This window comes from Lygodium microphyllum, chromosome 16, assembly GCF_053477565.2.
Source record: "Lygodium microphyllum isolate KBCC chromosome 16, Lygodium_microphyllum_v1.1.10, whole genome shotgun sequence".
NCBI lineage: Eukaryota > Viridiplantae > Streptophyta > Polypodiopsida > Schizaeales > Lygodiaceae > Lygodium > Lygodium microphyllum.
The window spans coordinates 52,779,394-52,806,477 of record NC_141150.1 but is presented as its reverse complement, the minus strand read 5'-3'; the positions used below and the strand labels follow the sequence as shown (position 1 = coordinate 52,806,477).

At 43.9% G+C, this 27,084-nt stretch overlaps 2 protein-coding genes across 6 annotated transcripts in view; one reads left to right on the top strand and one right to left on the bottom strand.

Annotated features, from left to right (window-relative positions):
* The window catches only part of LOC148022826 (uncharacterized), a 118,979-nt gene that overhangs the window by 62,272 nt on the left and 29,623 nt on the right, over positions 1-27,084 (bottom strand). For all 5 annotated transcript variants that reach the window (XM_087695757.1, XM_087695756.1, XM_087695752.1 and 2 more), the window contains exons 10-11: positions 18,865-18,914; positions 581-665 (exon numbers count right to left, since the gene is read on the bottom strand). In XM_087695757.1, the coding sequence (XP_087551883.1) occupies positions 581-665; positions 18,865-18,914 (135 nt within the window). The remainder of the gene's footprint in view (positions 1-580; positions 666-18,864; positions 18,915-27,084) is intronic.
* On the top strand, positions 7,741-13,989 carry LOC148022827 (uncharacterized). Its single transcript, XM_087696539.1, has 3 exons — positions 7,741-7,747; positions 8,662-9,673; positions 13,749-13,989. Exons 1-3 carry the CDS (start codon positions 7,741-7,743, stop codon positions 13,987-13,989), a joined length of 1,260 nt encoding a protein of 419 aa, XP_087552665.1.

Sequence of the window (27,084 nt, the reverse complement as noted above, 5' to 3'; positions counted from 1 at the left end):
CAAACTTTAGTGCAAGAAGGGCCAACAGGATCAACAACCATATCAATTGAATAGATTTAAGAAATTGTGAGTTGAGCTGGTAAATCATTTGCATGAAGGATCTACAGTGATATCTAAACATCACAGACAAACAAACTAAACAAGATGCTCTCTCCAAGGGGTCACTACCTCAAATCCCCCCAATAACCCAAAAAAAAAAAAAAAAAAGTTGCTCTTCATTGTACTGAAAAACTGACATTACTTGATATTGCCATTGTTTTGATCATACATAGTTCATTATTCGCTATAGCTTGAGTGCACCCTAATTATACACACATTACATCAATATCAGAGGATGTCCTGTGCACAATGCCACATTCAAGTGAACCTGAAGCTTTTTGTTGAGATTTCAGATAAAACAAGATGGGAAACGAAGTCAATAATTTACATGAGAACATTAAAACTGTGTTGAGGAAGAAAGACATAAGCACTGTTTCAGTTCAGAAATTGATCATTTCTTTACATCTAGTATGACTGTTGTTAATGATGTGGAATGAGGTTATTGCAGCCAAAGTCTGAAAAAGTTCAGTAGAGACAATACCTGGATGGCAACAAAAGCAACCCGACCAGGATACGTTGATACAATTTTCTTGTATGCTGTTGTGGCATTTGCATGTATGAAGTGCCTGAACAAGTTTAAAGAAAACATTGTATCATTTGGTTCAGGTTCAAATTACTTGCAGCCTGAAGGCAACACCATGACTGGTACAGCACGTGCCAAGGACTTGCTCACAACAAAAAGTACCTAGTGCAAACTCATGCTGAAGCATGGCACAAAGATGCAAACATTCAGCTATCTTACATCATGGCCCTTGATACTGACTGATCTTAGTCTCCAGCTTTAGACATTTTTGGTTTGATTAACGTGTTTTTGCATTTTAAATAGAGGTACTACTAGCTTTGTTGCCTTCGTGAACATACCATGTTCACCTTTACTGTTGATAAATCACAATTAGCACATTAGATGCTTTTGAATTATCTTTCAGGATCCCTTAGCAATACAAACAGTGGTGAGAATAAGCATCAGCTCTGGAGCAGGACAGCAACCATTACTTCACATCATCAGAGCCTAGAGGCAATGTCTTGCCATGGTAAAGGTAATGGAAGTCTTCATCATTAATCACTCCAGTACCTTTGATTTGGCATACAATTAGCAGAAGACAACAATCATTTGTTGAAAAATCTATGTTAAGAGCATGTTGACACCTTTTATTAGTAAAAAAAGGTGCTGCAATGACTATCCTAGCAATAAATCATGGAACTAAGCTTCACAACATGGATTTGAAGCTCCTTTCCTAGCTGCCAGAGTTAGTCCAAACTAGTTCTAGCTGCTGGATTCAAAGTATGCTGATGATATGGACCTCTACCTTGAGGTTATGAGGTGATGCTGGAGAGAGTGAGACTGGCACTGGAGGTATATTGCATGGCAGCAGGTGCAAAAATCAACTGGTGCAAGTCAAGTGGTTTTCTTAAAGATCCCAACACCGGCATTGATTGGGAGTGCACTTGGGTTTCAGCTGGATTGCAAGTGGAATTTGATACCACAGCAGCCCAGCAGTTTAGAGTATCCTTTTGATCCACTAGATGGTCAAGGTCACTCCCAATGTCCTGCTAAGGTCTCTTCTATTCACAGTATACTACTTGCAGGGTTTACGTGAAGTCATGAATCCAAAGGCAGGATGCCAATCCCTCTTTGTCACTACTATGGTCAAACCCTAGAGTGAGTGTATGCCCTTGTAGGTTCAGGTGGGTCCTATTCAGCTTGGAAGCTTGGTCTATGAGTTCCCTTAGAAACAATGGAAACTCCCTAGTTTGATATTACTTACTTGTCCCTATTAGCAGAGTATTTGTCAACTCATGTGTGAGTCTGAGCTTGATCTGGGCTGGGCATTTTTATTAGGTATTTTAGGTATTTTTCTGGTGTGGCATTTTATGCCATTGGGGCATTTTTATGCACCAATCGGCCAGCATTAATGCTGGCTGACCAGCATTATTGCTCCCCACTTTTTCAGCCTATTTATACTCAGTGCTCCTCCTCAGTCAGTATCATCATCTTCACCATCTACAGACTCTGTGGAGAGAGGAGCCAGTGCCAGTTCCCACACAGCCAGTGACTCACTGTTGTATGCGACTGTCTCGTATTCAAATATATGGATTCCATTTCCCGTGCATACATCTGAGTTCTCATCTGTATCGTGTTCTTTCTTTCTTTTCTTTTTGTCTCGTGTTTTAGCAGTTTATTTCAGCACATGTTTATGCTTCCACCGCTGCTCCACTTCTGACATGGTATCAATTTTCAGGATTTGTGTTTCTGCTGTGTTTTACTGCTGATTTCAGGACTGTTTTGTACCCCTGCTGATCAGGCGACTGCTGTAGCAGCCAGGCGCCCTGTTTTGGGGCTGTTTTCAGCCTGCGTTTTTTGCAGTTTTGCCATCGTCTGCTGCCTACGCACCCTCTGCTGCCTGCATTTTTCATCTGCAGCTGCTGGCGATAGTTTTCTACCTGTTTTTCTCCAGTTTACAGCCTGCGTTTTGCTGATTCAGCGTCTCTCGTGGCTGGGTGACTGTTACTTCATGCCGTTTTTGCTGTTTTTGGCGGTTTTTGACTGATTTTTTGCCTTTCTGCAGAGCAGATTTTGTCTTCTATTGATCAGATTTTGGGTTATATTGCATGTGAACTCTCATTTTCTGCAGTCTGTGCTTGTGTTTTGGCTGTGTTTCCTCTCTAAGTTCCATCTCTTCTCTACTTCTCTTCTTATCCTCTCCATATGGCTCCTCCGTGCACTTCCACTGATGATAAGTTACATGGACCTGATTATCTCACATGGAGTGCTGTCATGAAAGCTTGGTTTGTGCAGAAGCGGTTATGGTACATCGTCTGTGGAGCTCTCCCTCGCCCTCTCCGTCCTTTTCCTCTTCCTGAAGCCTTTGATGAGGACAACCATGAGGAAGTGGTGCTCACATGGGACTCAGACGATGCCCGTGCTTACTCAGCGTTGCTGCGGTGTATTTCTAAAGCGGTCTTACTGGCGGTTACCTCCTGTAGGACATCTCCTGACGTATGGCAGAAGTTGCAACAAATGTACGAGCACCTTCCACCATGCGGGCAGTCACACTTTATGGCCAGCTCCAGCAGATGAAGTTTGAGCCGAAAGATACTATTCAGTCTTTTCTTCTTCGTGTTACGCAGGTACAGGACCAGCTTCGGCACATGCAATTTGCTCTTCCCGAGACGCATCTCGTCGGGACGGTCCTCTACAAGCTCCCCCCGGAGTTTGATGGAGTGGCCAATGCTTTGCGGGCGCAGACATCATCAACTCCTGTTAGTTTTACACATATGACCTCGATGCTTCTTGAGCATGAGACATCCTTGAGATTACAGGGGCGGCTTCCGGCGCATTATGGAGGTGAGGCTTATGTAGCTTCAGAGAGGGGTGCCGGGAAGAAGAAGTCGAAGGCCCAGTGTTACCACTGTGGCAAAAAGGGACATTTGCGGAAGGACTGCACGAAGTTAGCGGCTTCCAGGAAGAAGGAGCAGAAGAAGAAGCGGGATGTTGACTCTACCGATGAGTCCTCTCCTTCATCAGACTCCGACTCAGATCCTCCGCCCAAGGAGAAGTCCAACGCGCGGAAGGGATCCTCTTCTTCGGATCGCGGGAAGGACTTGGTGGCCCCTTCCTCGACTGCTTTCTAGTGGTGGTGATGAGGTCATCCCTCACGACTCTCTTGTGCCAAAGAGGGAGTGTGAGCGGGTGTTCAGATGGGGCAGCCATGCCTCATCTATACTTTTATACAGGTGCACAGGTTCCAGAGAGGGACGTCCCTGACGCATCGACTTCAGTCTGGCGGAATCAAATCCTGGAGCTGGGATTGACATCCAAGTTCATGATGAGCTGGTTATCTGACAGAGAGCGGGAGGCTTTCGTCTGGAGCTCACATGAGGGGACACTTTGGCGGTCTGGCCAAAGGCGGGGAATCCATGGTCACCTATGTTCAGGGGCATTTTTGACAGGATGGTCTTGTATGCTACTGCGAGACATTGGTAATGGACATAGAGACATTCTATGATCTTCTCTATTTTCAGGTGTTTGGTACGATCGACATCGACATCAGGTTCTCTCTGAGGCACCTTGGTGGTGGCTTGATCACCCACTGCTTGGGTATCCATGGTTCTACTTGGTGGTTCTATGTTGTATAGTTTCTGATCCCTATTCATTGTACTATTATATTGTATCACATCACCCATGATCTGAGAGAGGGTGTTAGCAGAGTATTTGTCAGCTCATGTGTGAGTCTGAGCTTGATCTGGGCTGGGCATTTTTATTAGGTATTTTAGGTATTTTTTTTGTGTGGCATTTTATGCCATTGGGGCATTTTTATGCACCAGTCGGCCAGCATTAATGCTGGCCAACCAACATTATTGCTCCCCACTTTTTCAACCTATTTATACTCAGTGCTCCTCCTCAGTCAGTATCATCATCTTCACCATCTGCAGACTCTGTGGAGAGAGGAGCCAGTGCCAGTTCCCATGCAGCCAGTGACTCACTGTTGTATGCGACTGTCTCGTATTCAGATATATGGATTCCATTTCCTGTGCATACATCTGAGTTCTCATCTGTATCGTGTTCTTTCTTTCTTTTCTTTTTGTCTCGTGTTTCAGCAGTTTATTTCAGCACATGTTTATGCTTCCACCGCTGCCCCACTTCTGACAGTCCCTGCGTAGTTCCCTGGTCTCAATGCACTTCGTCAAAAGCTACTAGTGTCAAGGATGGTTATTTCTAGAGTCTACACCACCATGGTCCTTGCTTTCTAGTTTGCGGTTGAGATTAGGATCTCTAAATTAAGGGCAAGCATTGTTGTCCAACAATGCTTGCCTACAAGGCACTACAGTTTGCATTTACTCTCAAGAGAGTATGAGGGTCATATGCAGTAGAGATTTGCAATCTCTCCCTAGGCTTTGACACAATGATTGCAATCTCAGTACTGGGTGTCAAGAGATTTGCACTTAGCTCTTTAAGGGATTGAAGCTTGAGAGTGACAAACTTCCTTCCTTCCATGGACCTACCAAAGCACTAGAGTGTCTCTGCTTGAGGTTGTGAAGGCAACTTAGGGTTAAGATCTCAACTTAGAGTGACGTACACATCACTCATGGTGGTCATACATCAACAATGGAGGTGATAAGCATTAGTCATAATGGTCTTATGCTCCAACCTTCAATCGTGGTGGTCTACAACCCAATCGTGTTGATATCCAACTTAGTCATGGTGATTGTGTGTTGTAGTTAGGATGATGCTATCCACTTTATCATGGAGGTGTGGTGATTGTGATGCACTCAAGGTGATCCAATCAAGATACTCTATCAAGAGACACTCAATGTGGACTCGGAGGCCATTGGATGCCTCCAAGTGGTGCTTACTAGGGTCAAGATGATCTACCATAACAAGGTGGTTATGGCATGCATTCATGGTGAAGGTGGGCACCTTTATGGCTGTCCACCAGCACTACTAATACAAATCACTATATTAAAACACCACCTCCGTTGGACTTGCTCATGGAGGACATTGGGAAGCTCAAGTGGGTGAAGAGGGTGTCAAAAGACAACGTACTAGCGAGACAGTAGAGTTTGCAGGGAGGAACACGGAGTGAACTTGGCAAACACTGAGAAGAGAAGAGAAGAGAGTAGAAACTTTGATGAATGGAATGAATGTGATACAAGGGAACAAGGGTGTCGTAGCACATGGAAGATGATGAAGACTACGACGAACCACAAACTGCAATGTCATTCTAAAGGGGTGTGAGGGTGGTGGAGAGGCTGGAGAGAAGAGGTGACGGGCTGAATGATTGATGGCCCATTTTACAAAGGAGCTGGAGAAAGCACTTCTGGCACTTCCTTGATGCAAGTGTCCCAAACTAATAAATCCTTCTTTTTGAGCTACTAGGATCTTATCAGTGCACACCTATCTTAGCTTTGCAGGAGATTATGGCATCAAGGGTTATGCCAGAGAGACTTTCTAAGGGATTGATTCACCTCATTCCCAAAGGAAGTGGAGACAAACTAGAGATCACACAATGAAGAATGATCACTTTGTTTGGAACTGCCTATAAGATCCTTACAAAGTTGATTAGTCTTAGATTAACCCCATTGATGTCAGATATTGGACACCCCACCCAAACAAGTTTTGTTCAAGAGCGCAGCATCTTGGACAACATCGTCACTTTCTAGGAGTCCACCCCTTTCGCTCAATCCAAGAACCAAAACCTTATTCTGCTTCTTTTGAACTTTGAGAAGGCATATGACTGCATGGACTAGAAGGTCTTAGAGGGCATGATATTGAGGATGGCATTTCCAAAGTAGTGGATGAGGGAAACAGTGGCAAAGGCTGTGAGCTCCTTGAAAGAGAGATCTACACGTATTTGTCATGGAGCTGTCCACTTTATCATGGAGACAAACTCAGTATTCAGAGATCAGATAGACAAGGCAATCCACTAATCCTTTCTTGTTCTTATTTGTAGCAAAGGCTGTGAGCTCCTTGAAAGAGAGATCTACACGTATCAAAGACATCCAATTGAGGATCTTCTTGATGTGGAGTTTGCTGATGGCATAGCAGTCTATCTAGACACGAATGAGAGTAACCTTAGGGCCTTTGTATTAGCCATGGAGATATTTTGCAAAGTAGTAGGTACCTCAATCAATTGACACAAGTCTTATGGATTTTGGGTATGTGACACTAGGTAGTCAGAGAGGCAATCGCATGAGGATTTCACTTGCGTTCCCCGTGAGACCACTATGAGATATCTTGGATGCCATGTGGGAATTGACATTGCCTTAAAGCAACAATTGGCACCTCTCTTCTTGAGCATAAAACATAAGCTTATTTAGTGGAGCTCAGCAAGACTCTAACTAGAAGGGAGAGTAATGGTTGCTAACCAGGTTATTGCAACCATGTGGTACATCACTTCCTGTTGGCATTCTCCAAGTCATGCTTCAGCCATGTGAAGCACATTATCACGAATTTCATTTGGTTCAAAGGAGATAGGAGCCTGGCCGACCAGAGCGAAGGTTGCTTGGGATGGCATCATGCAGCCTAAATCTAGAGGAGGGTTGGGGGTCAAGAGGGACAACTCATTGTACCCACACATCATGCATCACTCTCACCTGCTACTTGTAGAATCACTCACCTCTCTCTTTTTCGTAATCACTCACCTCTCTCTCTCTCTCTCTCTCTCTCTCTCTCTCTCTCTCTCTGTGCATTGGGAAGTGCACATGGTTTGGCCATCCTTAATGGGCTACCACAGTGGCCAAGATCTAATGGCTTCACATATTGGAATAACAAGAAAGGGTCAAGCACAGTGGACTATTTGATTGGATCACCCAACTTGCTACCTGACATAAAAAGCTTTGAAATCTCAGACAGACCAATTGGATTAGTAGCAGACCATGCTATTCTAGCTTTCACAATGCAATATGGGCATATACACGAAGCACAGTCACGCATACCAAAATTACCACACTATGATTTTGTGGAAGCGACCTCACACATATACAGCACTACTGTGCGAGATGCATTGAGGGAGCTAGACACACAGGCCTCTCTAGATGAGTTTACAGGACAATTGGCCGAGATAATACACACTTCAGCAGCATACGCTTTCCCACACACTACACTGTCAGATAAACCTCCACGAGCTAATGCCCCACAGAATGGCCGGTATGATGATGAGTGCAGAGAGACACGAGCACATTTTCAGCGAGAGATGGCACTTGGCATATGTACACATAAGCATGCTCGAACACTCTTCAGACGGTTGGTACGCAAAAAGAAGCGGGAATACTTGAGTAGACTAGAAACAGAAATGTATTCCATGTTCTTGGGGCAGGACAGCAAGAGAGCATGGAAAAAGATGCACGAGAACCAGCCACCCCTACAATTTACTAGACCAGATGATTGGCATGGATATGCTTGCACACTCTATGATATTCCTGGCCAAGAGCCTATGCCACTCCCCTCGACCTCAAGACCAACAAATTGCAGATTTTTCACAGAAAAAAAAGTGAGGAATGCCATATGGAAACTGAAAAATGGAAGAGCCCAAGATCATGAGGGTTTAGTGGCTGAACACTTCACGCATGCCTGTGATATTCTGGCACCAACGCTGGCTCACATCTTTAATAGGGCAGTTTGTGAGGGATTTCCAGCCTGTTGGTCAGACCATATTATTGTGCCGCTCTTTAAGAGTGGAGACCCCGCGCTACCTAGTAACTACCGAACTATCATGATTGGACACATGCTGGCCAAGATATATGGCTCTATCGTGGAACAAGCATTGAGTGAATGGGCCGAGATGCATGGCCTGAGATCAAAAGGCCAGGCTGGCTTCAGGAGGGGATATACAACTCTAGACCATATCTTTACATTGAGGGCAATCATCGAAGAAGGCAAGGCATTCAAGAAAAAGATCTATTGCTGTTTTGTGGACTTTTGCAAGGCCTTTGACACAGTGCCACGTGCTAGACTCATGAGAAGAATGCAAAACATTGATGTGCCCGTAGAGATACAGTGGAGTATCTATGCCTTGTATGAGACAGTGACAGGCAGAGTACGAACACCTGAGGGCATCTCAGATACAGTCAATAGCACCATTGGGGTGAAACAAGGCTGTCCACTTTCACCGACACTATTTGGGCTATATATAGATGAAATTTCAGAAGATGTGGATAGGACTGGTGGGGCCGGAGCCAGCCTAGCTAGAGTGCTGATACCATTACTGATTTATGCCGATGATATTGTACTTATATCTGACTCACCTGAGGGACTAAATAGACACTTGGATGCATTATCAGCTTTTTGCAGAGATAGAGATCTTAAGGTGAACCCTGGGAAAACTAAAGTTATGGTATTTAACACTTCAGTTGCTTGGGTGACAAGAGCTGAGCATCAGTTTACTTTTGATGGAGAGCCAGTGGAGATGGTTAGGCAATATGTCTATTTGGGGGTCACATTGAAGGGACCACAGTTCTCTTGGAGAGAGACATCAGAGGCTCGTTTGGCAAAAGCATATGCAGCCTTAGGTGCATTGGAGAGGCAATGTGCTCACATACAATTTCATGAGCCGCGCACCAAACTGTGGCTTTTTGACACCCTGGTTACACCCACACTCCTATATGGGGCAGCTATTTGGGGTCTGAGTCTCTTTCACACGAGGAGACAGCCTTTGGGAGACCATGATGGACCAGAGAAGGAATACTATGACGGATGGGAGCATATGGAAAGACCACTAGTCATGATGATCTCACGCATGATACGAGCGAAGAGCTCGACCCCACATGAGATTATCAAAGCTGAGTTGGGAGCATCACCCATGGTGGCTGAGGCCTTGGTCCAAGCAGTGACTTTCATACATAGACTATGGGAGCTCCCCCAAGATAGATACCCACGGCTAGCCCTGGCCTCTTCTAGACAACTAGCAGCAGACAGTGATGACAGACACTGTTGGTATGCTCGGATGAGTACATGGATGAGTCTACATGGGCTGCAAATTGACAAACTACCCCCCTTTGACTATAGCTTGGATTGCCCTACACTTGACCTAAGCCGATCAGAGCTAAACCATGTGATCAGAGCAGACATACTGAAGTTAGATACGGAGAAGACTTGGATCCGACCCCCCTCCCCCCATGGCACGAGGATGGCTCACTACCAGACCCACTTCCATCAGGTATCTGAGGATGGTTTCATCACCCGACCCAATTACATGGACACACAGCTGCCTCATGGACTACGCACAGTTATTGGTCAGATCCGCACCTCATCCCACCACCTGAGGATTGAGACAGGCAGATGGGAGGGTATACAGACAGAAGAACGCATATGCCCACTATGCGACAGAGAGCCAGAGACAGAGGAACACTACATCTGCTGATGCACTATATATTATGACATACGAGGTAGATACCACTGTCTGTTTCGAGAGGGTTTTGGACCCCTGCGATGGATCATGCAGTTTGAGGGTCAGAGATGCTTGGGTTTTTTCCTCTTGGAGCTCCAAAGGCGCAGAGCAACAATTCTACGGAGTAGGAGGCCCCTACAGCTCGGCTCACATAGACAAAGAGCAGTCACTGACTTTTTCACTGATACACGACAGAGTATGGCAGATACCACTACTACTGTCACACAGCCTACAGGAGTACATCATCATTGGACCTCATCTTTTGTAGGTGTCCCTTTGGATAGAGCAATGGCACTTAGCTGGTCTAGGCGCCCACGTCCACCCAGACGAAGGCCTAGACATCCACACCACAGACAAATTAAAGCCATCATTGAGCGCCACAGGAGACAAATGGCGAGACGCCTCAGCCATGCAGAGATACACCTCCCTAGAGAACAAACATATCATTGATGGAGAGTTTTCCTTTCTCTACTCTCACTTTTAGATCACTTTTCAGATCACTAACATGTTTCCCTTTTATAGGACACTATTTCGTTCTTTTTCAGTCTTATAGGCATGTTTTTCATCTTTTTCTCGTTCCAGATGAGAAACACACCATCATTGTATGTACTGCTTTGGTCTCATAGGCCACATTGGCCTTTTAGAGACGTTAATATACTCTCTCTCTCTCTCTCTCTCTCTCTCTCTCTCTCTCTCTCTCTCTCTCTCTCTGTGTGTGCCATTGCCATTACTAACTATCGCAACTCCACTGTGCAACCTGTCAATTCAAACTAGTATCAGAGCAAAGGTTATCGACATACGCGCTTCCAAGAGTTCACTCGAGATATGCCAATAGTAGGTCGTCTTCAGTTCGGATCAGGCGCTAGTCACTAGGGGCAATGCGCAAATCACAGGTCGCAAGCTGCAATCAATCGCAACGTGCAATCGTAGGTCGCAGGTCAAGCAACAACTCTTTCTAGTCAACGCAGGTCCGCATGTCCGCACAAGTGCCCCGGCAGTCACAGCAATAGTCAAATGGCACCTCCCGTGTCAGTTCCAGGTCGGCGTTGGTCATGTGTAGCAGTCTTCAACACTCAACATTTTTTTCAGACAAAAAATTTGCATTTGTTTTGAAAAAGATTACCCTTTGGTAAATTTTGGCGCGCTATCACGCATGTGTAAGCACAATTTGACAAATCTTATAGATTGTGCATGCATTTACTCCCGGAAATTGGGGCTTCTAGCATATGCTTGAAGATTTTACTCGACTGAGCAAAATTTGTGGAACTTGCACACATTCGAGTCCCAATAAATTGGGGCCTTTTTTTATGTATTTGTAGAAATTGCAATGGGACAAGTACAATTTCCTGAAATTTTGACACATTGGACCCCGACAATTTGGGGTTTTTGGAAAATTTGCAAAATGTGTGTCAAATTTGGTCTTGGCATGTACTTGCAGTGTAATTTCTATGCAAATTGAGCACATTGGACCCCAGACAAATTTGGGGCTTTTATCGAATTTGTGAAATTTTTGGATTGTGGAATCTACTTGGAAGTCATGTTTGATGCAATTTGAGCAAAGAAATTTTCGGGCTTTTAACTGTGAGTGTCAAATTTTTACAAGTGGATGCATTTGGAGCAGAAATTGCAGCTAAAATTTGGGGCTTTCTAATGCAATTGATGTATTAGTCCGTGGTGCAGCTGTAATTACTTGTGGAGTGCTATAAAACACATTTTATGACTCGGAATATTGTTTTGAGGATCTAAAATTTCTGCAATTACTTGTTTTTTCATTGTTGGTTGGTACTTGGTTTGTACCTTGGTCAATTTATGTGACAGTTGAGCTCACATTTGTTGACTTTTGAGTCACTTCCGGGCTGTGAATCATGCCTGGCAATAGTGATAGCATAAATCTTTTGCGCATTAAGAAGCTTGAGGGTGCACACAACTTTGCTATATGGTAGAAGCAGCGCTATAATGTCTTGGTGCAGAAGAAACACGTGAGGCCCATAAAGACAAAAGGGATAAAACTAACAACCATGGATCAAGATGAGTGGGATTATTTAGGTGAGCTTGCACGCTCTAACATAGAGCTCTCAATGTCAAACACTTTGTTATTTAACATAAAGAAATTGAAATCTACTTGTGATATGTGGCAAAGACTTGAGGAGTTATATGCTCAGAAAAGTGCAGCGAGCAAGGTTTATTGGTTGAAAATTTTGATGGACCTTCATATGAGGGAAGGTAATGCCATGTCTATACATTTGAATGAGTTTAACTCTATTTTCAGCCAACTGATTGCTTTGGAGTTCCACATTGATGAGGAGTTCAAGGCAACATTTTTGCTATGCACTTTGCCTGAAAGCTAGGACACTTTTAGGACAGCAATGAGTAACTCCAATGCCATGTTGTTATATTCAGATGTGGAGAGTTCTTTACTCATGGAAGAGCTAAACAAGCAAAATAATTCAGCAAACAAGTCTTCTAATGCACTACATACTAGAGACGGATACCAACAAAAGGGTAATTTTGAAAACAAAGCACGCAGCAAGTCTCATGGAAAAATGTAGAGTGTCATCATTGTGGTCAGAAAGGGCATTTCAAGCAGGATTGCTTTAAGTGGAAGAAAGAGAAGGGCAAGGGCAAAAGCACTAACGATAGCAAAGATGAGAAAAAGGATAGCCAAAGAAGAGCACTGTAAAGATAGTGGAAGTCAATGTAGCTAGTCACAAGAGTGACCACGGTAGTGATTGATTGCAGATTCTTTCAGTGTACAGTCATTGATTGCAAATTCTAATGATGACATGCACACTCGGATTCTTAATTCAGGTGCTTCATTCCATGTAACACCACACCGTGAGTGGTTTTCTGACTACAATTGTAGTAGACATGGTGTTGTCCACTTGGGGGACAACTATGCATGTGACATTGCAGGGATTCGCAATGTGCAGTTGGCATTTCAGCATGGTTGAGTGTTCACCTTGCATAATGTGAGGCATGTATCATCCCAGATCAAGAAGATCTATTTGGTAAGCATGCTCAAACGTCGCATAAAAAGTCTCTTTCATTAAAATCTTTACCCTTAGAGTTGGTACATTCAGATGTATGTGAGATGTCAAGGTTGTCTCTAGGGGGAAAGAAATATTTTATCACATTTGTTGATGATGCCACATGCAAAGTATGGGTATATCCGATTCGTCGTAAAGACGAGGCGTTAGATAAGTTTAAAAAGTTCGTGGCACTTGCTGAAAATATGACCAACAAGACATTAAAGCCTCTTCACTCTGACAACGGTGGGGAATATGTGTCAAAAGCCTTTCAGGCCTTTTGTGACAACAAAGGGATAAAGAGGGAGCTAACTACCCCTTGTAATTTGCTCCAAAACGGTGTTGCAAAGCATATGAATAGAACTATTCACAAGGAGGTCCGTACTATGTTGTCTCATGCTGCATTACCTAATGGATTTTGGACAAAGACTGTTATGGCAACCGTACACTTGATAAATTGGTCACCGAACAGGTCTTTGAGGGGGATTTCCTCAAGAAGTATGATCGGGCAACCACCTTCGTATGCACACTTGAGAGTGTTTAGTTGCGAGGCTTTTGTGCATATACACAAAGAAAATGCAGCAAATTGGAGCCAAAGTCCTGTAAATGCATTTTCTTAGGATATGGTGACAAGGGTGAAATGGGGTATAGATTATGGCATCCTGAGAAAAGGAAATTTGTACATAGCAATGATGTTATCTTCTGGGAAGATCATATCCATAAACAACGTGAAAAGATTGAGGAAGTCAAAAGGGTTTCTAGGCCAGCAAAGAGTGCCCGCAGCACAACAGCAAATACCTATTGTAAATGACCCTATTAATGCAAGAAATGATGCTGAAATTGATCAGCGAGAAGTTGCCCATGATATACCACAGTTTCAGCAAGAAAATGTGCCATTAGAACAGCCAAAACAAGCAGGACAGCATGCTGAACCATTTGAACAGCAAGCTGTTAATGCAGATTTGCAAGCTGAATAGCCAGCAAACACTGATCATTGGGTCCATAGGTCGACCAGAAATACCAAACAGCAAATTATGCTGCTAACTATGTCATGTTAACAGATTGTCGTGAACCGTCATGCTTCAAGGAAGCAATGGATAGAGAGGACAACAAGAAATGGCATAAAGCTATGTTGTGAGAGATGGAATCTCTAAAAAATGGTACTTGGGATTTGGTGCATTTGCCAAAAGGGCAAAAAGTCCTACCATGCATATGTGTTTACAAGATGAAAGTCACTTCCAATTCCTCACCAAAGTACAAAGCACAACTTGTTGCAAAGGGGTACAAGCAAGAACATGGGATTGACTTTGACGAAATCTTTTCTTCTATACTCAAGATGACTACTTTGCAAACCATATTGGGCTTGGTTGCATGTGTGGATATGGAACTTATATAGATGGATGTAAAAGCTACTTCCTTACATAGTGATTTGCATGAGGACATATATATGCAACAACCAGAAGGCTTTGTGGCCAAAGGGCAGGAAAAGATGGTATGTAAACTCAATAAAAGCTTGTATGGCTGAAACATGCACTGTGTGAATGGTATCATAAGTTTGATACATTCATGTAATCTATACCAAGAAGGCAGCAAATGGCATCCTTATTATATTGGTTTTGTATGTGGATCACATGCTGATTGGTGGTAAGGATGTTTATGCTTTGGATACATTGAAACACAGAACCTACACAGCAGTTTTGACATGAAGGATCTTGGTGAGGCAAATCACATTCTTGGCATGCATATACTCAGGGACAGATCGAAAGGCCTTTATCTGTCACAACAAAAGTATGTATCCAAGATTTTGCAATGTTTCAATATGGAGGGGGGGAAGCAATTCTTGTACCATTGCCTCCATGTGTGAAACTCAATGCAAAGAACAGCCCTATATCTAATGATGAAAAGGCTGAAATGGCCAAGATTCTGTAAGCTTCAACTGTGGGTAGCTTGATGTATGCTATGGTTGCTACATGTCCTAACATAGCATTTGCAGTGGAAGTGGTTATCAAGTACATGGCACATCCTGGTAGAAAGCATTGGGAAGGAGTGAAAGGTATCATGAGATATCTTAAGGGCACAAAGGATTTGTGCATCTACCTTGAAAAGCAAAAGCCATTTTTTGTTGGCTTTACGGATGTAGACTATGCTGGTCATGCTGACTGCAGGAAGTCTACTTCAGGGTATGCATTCACCATTATAGGGGGAGCAATTCCCTAGATTTCCAAGCTACAGAAGTGTGTTGCATTGTCTACTACAGAGGCAGAGTATGTGGCTGTCACAAAGGCATGCAAGGAGGCTTTATGGCTTTTATGTTTGGTGGGAGAGCTTGGCATTACCGAGACCACTGTCCTCCATTGTGATAGTTAGAGTGCTATTATGCTAGCACGGAACCCCATCTTTCATGCAAAGACAAAGCACATACAAGTAAAGTATCGCTTTATCAGTGATGTACTTCACAAGAAAAGCATTGAGCTTGTCAAGGTACATACAGATGATAATCCTACAGATCTTCTCACGAAGTCTTCCAACAGAGCGGTTTACTCACTGCCAATGACAAATTATGGGAGTTTGATAGTATATGTATTTCAGCTTTGTACATACTTAGACTTAGTTGATTCTTTTCTTCAACCTCAAGGCACGTTGCCTTTAGGTGGAAGGTTGTTGGGAATAAAGGGCTACCATGCCTTTTATACGTGCTCAGGTGTGAACACACCCTTAGCACTTGTACTTTACATATAACTATCACTAAAAACCCAAAAGAGGGACAACTCATCGTACCCACACATTGTGCATCATTCTCACCCTCTACTCTCTACTGCTGCTCACACCTCTCTCTCTCTCTCTCTCTCTCTGTGTGTGTGCCATTGCCATTGTTGCTAACCATCGCATCTCCACTACCCACCTGTCACTTCAAGAGACAAGCTTACATTCCAGAGCCACGCTAATTTGAGAGACTTAGATACACCTCATGAGGATCCTCTCATGGAATGTACAAGGATTCACACGTCAATCTTTAAGTAGGATCAAGGAGCTCATGAGACAAGAGTTGCACAAAGCATTAATGGGAGGTTCCGTGGATTTTCTCATTTTGCAAGAGCGTCATCTCTCAGCAAAGAGGATATTCCAATGCTACAGGAAGTTGTTGCCAAGACAAAGCTACACCTACTGGGCAACTGTCGTGGGCCAATCAATGCAGAGCTGCAATATCATGGTCCTAGGGAGAGCCATGTGCATTTCTACGAGAGTGGAGAACACGTTTATTTGTCTATTGGTCATTTCTGCCCCAAATGGCCAACAAGATGAGAGTTTTGGACCATCTTCAACCCATCATTACCAAAGGTTGATTCTTGGATAGTAGGGGTCCACTTTAACATGGTGGAGGCCTTGGAGGATAGGAGAGGGAGATAGACAAGGACCATTAGAGGAGGGGAGCATGTTGCCTAGGACTCTTTCACCGAAGATGTTGTACTACAAGGTTCACTTTGTGAGGACTACAGGGGATGGCTTCATCATGAGACTGGGACACCTAGATATGCACATCCCCAGAGTTGAGCAAATCTATAGACTATGCCAAGAGGAGGTGGAGAGCGAGGAGCACTATATCTGCAGATGCAGAGCCTATAGCAAAATCGGAGCTCGCCTAGACCAATTCTTAGTCGAGATTCAAAGACTTTGCGCATCATTATTGTAGACAAGCACCATACAGAGAGGGACGCCATCCATAGCTTACCAATCCAGACAGTGACTTCACATACAACAACAACATGGAGAGGGGTGACAATCCAGAGAACTAAGGAGATCAAAGCAGCATGCTAACCGTGAATACAAGGATACCACACTCAAATGTACACCAAAGAGAGATGGGGGAGATCTGCTAAGAATATAAGCAGCCCATGTCAAAGCTGAAGGCTTTGTCCAGATACTACTCCCATACTATTTCATCAGAGATGTATCGCATACTCTATCCACTGACCATGATTGGGTGGAACTAGATATATGGATATCCTGTAGCCACACAGCTATACATGTACTCCTTCATCCTCCTATTGTATCCCTACATGGACACTATTTTGTCTTGCACATCACTTTAGGTTCCTTTTACTATATATCACTGATCATCTTTTAGCAAGTCACACTTGGATGCCTAGCGACAATCAATATTGTACCTAACTTTGTCTCATAGGCCGATTTTGGCCTTAGAAAACATTAATATTTCTTTCTTTCTTTATAGGTCCTACATTAGCCAGGTGAAGCATCATATCAGGAACTTTGTTTGATCAAGAGGAGACGGGACGCCTAGAGCGAAGCATGCTCGAGATGTCATGATATGAACAAAATCTAGAGGTGTCTTGGGGATCATAGATCCAGATTTCCAAAGCAAAGCCTAGCTAGCTAAGCTCAATGTCATGGATCTTCTTCCAAGCGAGAAACCTTGGAAGGTACTTCTAATAGCAAGGCTTAAATCTATCACATCTACACAAGGAGGACCCTAGCAGCTGCACATTCACTAGATTTTTATGCAATCACAACCAAAGACTTGGGGAGGAGTTTCCAAGTCAAATTTGCAGCTACTATTATTAGAGCATGGAGATCTATTTCATTCGGCCTTTATCAACTAACATCAACTACAGCCAAAGAGAAAGAGAAGGCATCCCGTTCTCTTCAATCACTTTTTGACATCAGAGTCGGACCACACTCTATGACAAAGGACTATAGGGTCTTTAAGGGAGCTAGGGCTATGACAGAGGAAATACCTCCTAAGTGGCCGACAGAGGTAAACACTTCTCAAACCTAGGTTGATTTGTTTTCCAAAGGGAACATTCTTCTAGTGGTCATTGCAACTAGCAGAGACTTGACATTCACTTTCTTGGTAGCAAAGAGGACATTTAATTTCCCAAGGGGCACATTGCGAGAGGAAGTGGCATAATGATCCAAAACCCAACCACCTGCATTGTAGATGGATGGAAATATCAGGCTTATCAAAGGAGGCCTCTACAAAGATTACAGTGGGATCCCAGAGAGTGGATATGGAGGGAACCAGAGACACTCCCTATGAAAGTGTCCCAAAGCTCAGGAGGCATGGAGGAGAGCCCTCCAAATGATATTCCACAACACAACAAAGACCATGGTCATGACTTGGGGGGTTGTAGCTTGGGTCACAAAGGCCTAGCATGTGGCTATGAGGATGTTCATGGCAGCTTATCTTTGCCTCATTATTGGACAGCTTCTGAGCAAGATCCCCACTCAACATTATTCGTAGGCACTATGGACCCATGGACACTATCACAAGTGGGAGCTGATTGCTAGTGTTATCGCTTGGTACATTTGGACAGAATGCAGTCGTGCTATAGACCTCCACGATGTATCCAAGCAAAGACCCTTTTGAGGATTTGGATAGAGATCATCCACTCTCTCCATAGAAGATAGGAGACGACATAGGGATAGGAGGAGGGGAAAGTCTGTCCTGTGGACCTAGGAATTGGACACTTTTTTCCGCATGGCCCCTCCAATGGTTTGGAATTATAGTCCACCAAATTGGTTGTTCACACAACCACTGTATTTGTAATGTACTTAGACACTCTTTCTAAAGTTCAATGTACCTAGTATTTTACCTCAAAGGAATTCCCTCGAAATCATTCTCATAGTCCTAAAAATTACCTAACTGAAACAGAGCTTTAACAGGTTTGAAATGACGTACTTAACTGTAGACATATGCAAAAAACAATGAATCTGGCAGGCCAGTCATTTCAGCTGAATGAAACAGTGGTTTTTAAACAAGGCCCCTGGACAAATTCTCTTTCTTTGCATTAAAAATCTCACACATTGTGTGAATTTGAATTGTTGAAACTTACACATTCTGCAGGTTTTGGCATTGAGCAGAAACAACAGAGCGGTCAACAAGCTGCACAGATTCAAGAAGACAAAAATCAGACACACACACATTTGCTGTCACATGCCCATAATGATTTTTGCAATTGGTAAGTTGCATGCACTTATCCAACACAGACGAAAAAAGCTTTTGCAATTCATACAAACAAGAGTACCTGTCTACTACCATCATCATGCTCAGGCAATATCTCTACAGTAAACTCGATAATGTCCGAATTTCAAGCTACAAGACTTTTATGTTTTCGCAGCACTTTCAGGAATCCAGTGAAAACCTATTCTTTTACTTTGGTTGCATCAATTTTGTGAAAACCAAGAGTTGTTCATCTAATGGTTCTTCAAATGCAGCAAACCATACCAGCTCTCACAAGGCAGAACGTGTTTAGTGCTGATATCACGGATAATTTACAGGCATCACATGTTTATTGCATCCACAATATGATTGTAAACATAAGTGAAAACTGAACTAAAAAACTGAGATAAAGACAAAAGTGGTCTGGGAGACCTACATAGGCACTGAACCAGTCACAATTGACCAATGTACACCTCCCCTGTAAGTTGCATTAATCAAAGTAAGATCACACAAATGTAAAATGAGCGAAACAGAGCTCTTTTATGAGGAAAGGAAGGCTCAAGTACAGAGGGAAAGTGAAGTTAAGTGTCCAACCACAAATCATGAAGTCAAACAAAGGGACACTTGGAAGCTTGAATGACAAGTGTCCAAAAGCTTCTCTTCTTTAGAGCTTTCTTTCTTTTGCCGAAAATGTCAAGAAAAAAAATAACCAAATTTGACCAAAGTTGTCAAGATCACCAATTGTAGTAGAGGCCCTCACCAAATCAGTTTCATTCATACATACCTTGTGGAAGTTATTCAGACTTACATATGCACAATTGGTTCTTGGGTCCTCACGATAGCTACCTAGTGAAAGACATACTTCATTGGTATGCACAGATGTCGTCCTAGTTCGAGCCACGTGGTTTCAGTATGCACAAATGACCACCCTGCAGTATTTTCTTCATGCACTTCTCTCAGCAACTCAAAGAGTGGCAGGATCATCAAGCAGGATGTTATTCAGTTGGATACTATGAGGGCCTGGCTAACACCAATCCACAAGTTGGGGGCAAAGATGGCTTTTTATTTAAAGCATATTCTACACACTACAAAGAATAGCTTTATAGTTCATCCAAGATATATGGATAAACCAGCCAATCCTTTTGGGAATGGGTGATAATGACCTGACCTAACACTACTTACAGCAAGCATAAAATTCCTACAAGCTGAAGTTTAATTGTTACCGATCAATCTTGGATGCCCCTAAACACTAGCACCCCTTGCAGTATATCTTTAGCTTCCATTAGAATTGGATGCAGTACACTAGCATTTGATTCCAATCTCCTTCACTATCCTATGCCTCTTGCTACCTAAAGCAAACAACAAGCCTTCAAACCAATTTGCCCCTTGATTTGACTAGGATTAATCTTCAATTTTCTCCTTGGATGATAAATTTTGCCCCAATCCAATGTTGAGTAGGATGCCTTCAATTTGTCCCTTGGTGCCTTCAATTCACTCTTTGGATGATAAATTTTGCCCCAATCCAATGTTGACTAGCTAGCCTTTATAAGTTCTCTAAAATACCCAAATTTCTGCAACTGAATTTCAAGTTCTGGGCCCCAATTTCTAAGCAATCTTCCCAGGGTGGCTAATAATTTTTGCAGTAAATTAGGGTTTAGCAAAAAAAAAATCCTCAATTGCATCCTCCTAGGACTAAATTTGGTTAAGATCTCTTGAGGGAAGCTATGAATTGGCTGAGAGGAGAAGGAGGAAGCTAGAGAGACAGAAATTTCAAAGTTTTCATGGAGTTAGCATATCCATAGATTGAACTACTTCACAACGGAGAGGGAAGGGTTAGCATGGTGTTCGTCGTAAAGAAGTTGAGACACTATCTTCTAGCGATGCCCTTCACCTTCTTTGTGGATCATCAAGCATTGCTTTATCTTGTGAATAAACCCTACACAATGGTACGCATTGCTCGATGGTCACTTTTGCTTTTGGAATTTGACTTCTTTATGATCGTATGCAAAGGCAAACAAATGGCAGACCATATGTCCCGCATTCCCATAGGAGAAGCCGTTGGACAGGAAATCAATGATGACCTACCAAATGCACAACTTTTTAAAATGTCCCACTATCTCCCTATTGTACTCACATTACCTTGTATTGAATATCTTGGTAGTTTCCCTTGGCACTATAGATCACCATCACATCACGTCTTGCCATCATAGATGCCATCTCAGTATGTCACATTTTGTTACTCAATGACGATCATTATTGTACATGGTTATGTCTCATAGGCCATTTCTGGCCTCAATACCTGGATAAGAGATGAACTATGTTGCATTATGAGAAAAGAACATGATATCATAAGCTGAGAAGTTTTGGCAGCAAGATTGAGCTCAGTTCAAAGACTAGACTGGCAAACAAACCAACATTGCATCATGTCCCAAATGACAGAACAAGAAAAGAATGAGCATGTCATCATCATGAACAGGGTCATGAAAAGCTCAGATGGTGAGGAAAATGTCTGACTGGACCTGAACCTTGCATGAACTGCTAGTGCTGGCATGGATAAGCTCCTGGATGCTGGCATGAATGGAGCTGTTGATGCTGGCGTGACTGGACCTGATCCTTGCACGAACTGCTAGTGCTCACATGAAGGGTACTGATGCTGGCACGAACTGCACATCACCAATGTGTTGCCACTTCAGTGTTGCACTGGTCTGTGCTGAACACCCTGGCCTGAGTTTGTGCTGGACAGGCAGTGGACTGGGGTCTGATTGAGGTTGCCCTGGGCATGGTCATGCTGAACAGACAGTAAATGGCAGTCAGTCTAAATTCGGTCCACCATGCTCAGGTTTTTGTGCAGTGAGACAGTGACTGAGATAGAACAGTAACTGATGTGATCAGGTTTTTATGCAGTGAGAGAGAGAGTTTTCTGCTCTCAGGTTTATGCAGGAATGCTCAGGTGGTGCTGGCACACAGTGGACAAGTGAATGCAGTGAGAGAGGAAGTTTTCTGCTCTAAGGTTTATGCAGGAATGCTCAGGTTGTGCGGGCACACAGTGAACAAGTGAATGCAGTGAGAGATGATCTGATTTGGTCTGTGACAGCATGTGGTTTGTCGTTTGCACAGTGTACATTTACAATTAACTATGGGGATGGATGATGCAGACAAATGTAAACATCAAACCATGGAACAGGAACATTTGGGAGACAAATCTGATCAAGAACTGACACAACCGTCCATGGAAGCAGTGTACCACACCCCTCCTAAGAACGCATGGTACAAAACCTATGGCTATAGGGTCCGTGACTGGACGGTCTCCCTAGGATCTCCCCAGGATTTGACAGGCTTGGGAAAACCTCATGCACCATGAATGAAAGGAAGTATGAAGAAATTCATCTCATGATCCGCTTTGAACTACGAACTATGAGGGAATTGGAAAAAGAACTGTGAGAGCGGGTCAAGGCCAAATCATAAACAGATTAGAAGGCACAAAGGCAAGAAATGCATATAAAGATTAAGAATGAATTGCAAACAAAAATGTTGTCCAAAATGCACCTGCTGAAAACAGAAATGCAGAAAGTGGTAGATGCTTGCAAATCTGAAATCTTGAAATTGAGAAAAGAACTGAATACATGTAAGAAAAAAGTTATAAACGTGCAAGAAGAACTACGGAAGGAGAAAGAGGCACTGAAGGCATGTGAAAGGGAGGTCCACTCATGGGCAGAAGTGGGAAGGAGAATACAAAAGCAAATAGAAGAGGCCAGCCCATGGATTGTAGTAAAAAAAGAACAAGGGAACATCAATGAACAAGACTCAAGTAATGAATATAAGATACTAGCAGACAAAATTGGGTTTTATAAATACCTATAGTTAGTGCTTGGAGGGTGGGGAAAGAGGACTCTTAAGTCCAAAGCTCTAATCCTTCACTTTGGAAACGATGAGGAAAAACATTGAGGTGTCTGTTGATGCTCCATCATGGTGCAAGCCATCATAATCACACTTCGGTTCTTCTGCTCTAATATACCATTCTCTTGAGGTGTGTTTGTATTTGCAAACTCCTGGTGGATACCATGATATGCACAAAAACTAGCAAGCTCATTAGAAACAAATTCACTACCCTTATCCGATCATAATGTCTTTAGTTTCCAGCCCGATCAATTCTCCTCAAAGAGCAACCAATCCTTGAAGTGGGAGAACGCCTCTGACTTCAACTACAAAAAACAAGCCCATATTATCCTACTAAAATTGTCCACAATCAGCATGAAATACAAGCTCCCCTTAAGGGACTCCGTCCTCATAGGTCCACACAGATTTGTAGATACAAGCTCCAAGGGTGCTGAAGACCACCTCGAAGCCTTGTTGGGAATGGCATCACAATGTTGTTTCCCACAAATGCAATATACACACGGCTGTTGGCTCACCACAATGTCCAACAGACCTCGAACAAGCTGTCCCCTAGAAACCTTCCGAAGGTAATCATAGTTTAGGTGGCCAAGTTTAGCATGCCAAAGCTCGAACTATGTCTGCAAGCTAAGAAGAAGAGAGGTCAAGGCAAAAGGAGACCTTAACTTGTAGACTACGTTCTCCTCATAACTAGAAGTAAGCATCTATCTCGATCCACAATCAAGAATCCAAAAGCAATCCTCGTCAAACTCAACCAAGAGGCAAGGTACAAATCTTGTGTACCAAATGCAAGTGGTAACCCAAGTCTAGCACATAAAGCACCTCTGAAGTATGAGCACCACCCTACCCATCTGGAATAAGCTGCATATCACCCCTCCCTTGAATAGGGACATAAGAGCTATCGCCGATGAGAATCTATCCATGTGAAGGTTGCAAATGTGCAACACCTGCTACAAAAGGAGTCGTGCAAAGAGGCACGACTATCAACAATCCACTCACAAGAATGTGGGGCCGTCAATTCAGCATCAGAAGCCCTAGGAATTGATACCTCAATCACCTCCAAGTGGAGGAAGGCAACTGATGAGGGAGCAGCCACCGCTCTTGAATCCTTTGAAGACTTCTCCTTCTTCTCCTTGTCCTTCTTCTCCTTGTCGGGGCAATCCTTCTTCTAGTGACCTGTCTTGCCATAGATGTGACAAGTGGAATCCTTCTCTTTGTCCTTCTTCAGTTTGTCCTCCTCCTTTCGGTTCTTCCCATTCTTCTAAGAGGACTAACCTGTCAATACCTCCGATTTGAAAGCATTCTATCCTTTCAATTGCTCCTCCTAGTCCAAAACCATAGGAAACAACTCTTTCCAACGAAGAGTCTCTGTCCACCCTGAAGTAATCAAGGCGGAGTAAAATGCACTGAATTGGGGCAGTAATTGAGAAAGAAGAGTTATCTCCATGTCCTCCGAAGTAATCGCCCTCCCTTCGTTTGGGGCTTGCATCTACACTTTCCGAAGCTTATTAACATGCTCCCACATTGAAAAAAACTTGTTAGGACTTAAAGTCCTTATCTGAACCTCCAGGGACACCCACTTGATCATGGTCATCCAATTGTATGTCTGATCAAGCTCCCGCCATGTGTCCCGAGAGCCACAGTCAAGTGCTCAATGTGAGCAATGACGGCTGGAGTAAAGAAGAGAAATAAGAAAGAATGGATGCAGGCATTCAATTTGTCCCAAGGTGCCTGTACCTTCATCAACTCGGCTTTCTTATCTGAAGAAAGCTTGGAGGGATCACAAGCTGTAGGACGGTCTATAGCCTCAGTCACAAGCTCCGCCAAATCATAAGGCTCCAAGATGGCAAGCATCATTACACACTAGATGTGGTAATTCTCCCCATCAAGCTTTTGATCTGTAGAAAAAGCCAGCAACATGGGGACCTTACGATCCATAATAGCCTAAAACTCCACGTCAATTTCGGTCAACATTGTAAATAGAATGACCTGCATAAAAATTAGGGCAGTCCCCCTCTGACTCTGCGCACGGTGCCAATGCTTGCTAGGGCTTCCTCCGCTCGTCCTCAAAGAGTTTCACCCACTAGAGGCAATGAAAACTCAAAATCAGCAAAAGGCTGAAAGCGCAGCCTTTCCTCCTTCACAAACAGCAAAGACCTGCAAAAACAGCCACTTCACTCCTACTCCACCCACAACCTGTTCATTATAGCCTCCAAAGGCTGAAAACTCAAACTTTTGTCATTAAGAATCCTCCCAATCAGGTCTGCCCGCGATCAATCATCCCTCCAACGCTACTGTTCACATTCCCAAGACTCATTGTGATAAATTTGAAGCGGCTTCCCGGAGACGGGTGTTTGTTGACTACAGCTCTCAGTCCCAAGGCTATCGTTTGTATGATCCCGTTAAGCGGGATATGTACACCAGTCGAGATGTGCGGTTCGTGGAGGTTCCGGCCATAGCAGCGGGTGAGGAGCATCCCGTTCTTGGAGATCCAGGGGAGAGTTGGGCTTCCGAGATAGTCCCTTTGGAGCCAACGCCTTTTGATTCCAATTCTATTTCCGATACAGAGTCTACTGTTCCACCGGTCACCCCCGAGGAGTTACCACCGGTGGATATCCCAGAGTCTTCAACTGATGGAGAGCGACGAGGAGAGGTCCGGCCTCCTCCTCGTTGGGCCCGTGACACACTCCGAGATTCAGGGATCAAGGGGGTCCCTGAGGAGTGGGGACCGCAGGATGGTCGGTGGATATCCCAGAGTCTTCAACTGATGGAGAGCGACGAGGAGAGGTCCGGCCTCCTCCTCGTTGGGCCCGTGACACACTCCGAGATTCAGGGATCAAGGGGGTCCCTGAGGAGTGGGGACCGCAGGATGGTCCGCGGCGGTCACGGAGGCACCAGGCACATTCTACGGACCTTGTTTGCTCTAACTATTGTTTGATGACCCGTGTTATGCAGGATCGAGAGCCTACCTCCGTGAAGGAGGCTTTACAGTCCGCACCATGAAAGAAAGCTATGGAAGCCAAGTTGGAGGCTATTGAGAGGAATGGCACTTGATATCTCATGCCTCGCCCCTCGAATAAGAAGGTGATTGGCGTCAAATGGGTCTTCAAGACCAAGTACGGCAGCCTGGTCGGACTGACCAGTCGGACTGCCACGTGGCAGTCCGACCTGTACTGGTCAATCGGCTGCATTTAATGCAGCCGACCTACATATTCTAGGCGCATTTTGGCTGGCTATTTATAGCCGATGTTCTGCACAGTTTTCCATAGTTCTGTTTGTAGATTTCAGGCTGGAGATCGTGCAAACTGCAGCGGACTTCGAGGTGAACAGCAGGTTGCATCGTCGAGGTGGAGACACGCAGTCCCGCGCACTGCGCCCGTGTACATATCTGCATATCTTTGTATACAGCACACTTTATACAGTAGATCTTCATCTTCCACTGTCTCTTTCTCTCTCTCCCTTCTCTCTGTGTTCTCTCTCTTTCTCAGTCTTGGTCCCACGCTTCCGCATCGCTGCTTGCTCTATGGACTTCTACAAAGCCTTTAACACAATGCCGAGAGACAAGTTGATACACAAATTGCATACCATGGGAGTATCGAAAGAGCTCAATTGGGGTATTTTGGCGTTGTATGAGAGAGTCATGGGTAGAATATGGACACCTAAGGGCCTTTCAACACTTCACTCCACCATGGTGGTGAAGCAGGGATGCCCCCTCTATCCGACATTATTTGGCATGTACATTGATGGGATTGCTAATTATATCTCACAGAGAGGAGACAAAGGAGCTCCACTAGCTGGCACTTGGATACCTCTCCTACTGTATACAGATGACATTGTATTGATAGCTGACTCTTCAAATGGACTACAAAGACACTTGGATGCATTACACTCCTATGCATTGGACAATGGGCTTTCAGTGAACCTTGGTAAAACCAAGGTGATGGCTTTCAGTGAACCCTTTGAATGCTGGAGTGGTCTCCCTCTTGCATCTGCAGTTTCTAGATGCAATATTTCTAATGGTTCGTGCTTCCTTTGTACTACAAGTGTGGAGACATGTCATCATCAATTTATCTTGTGCCCAATGACAAGGAAGATCTGGTCCCTTTTGTCTAAGATTTGGCAGCATGTGGTTGGATGACCATGTGTCCCCACGACTGGGTATTTGGAAAGCCTAAGTGGCCAGATCCTATTCAGCTGCATATGAAGATTGTGTTTCACT

What these genes read in the sequence shown, in the direction of transcription:
- LOC148022827 (XM_087696539.1), top strand. An exon ending in ATCAGAGCAGACATACTGAA is followed by an intron (nt 9,674 to 13,748) that starts GTTAGATACGGA and finishes CAACGTGAAAAG; the next exon opens with ATTGAGGAAGTCAAAAGGGT.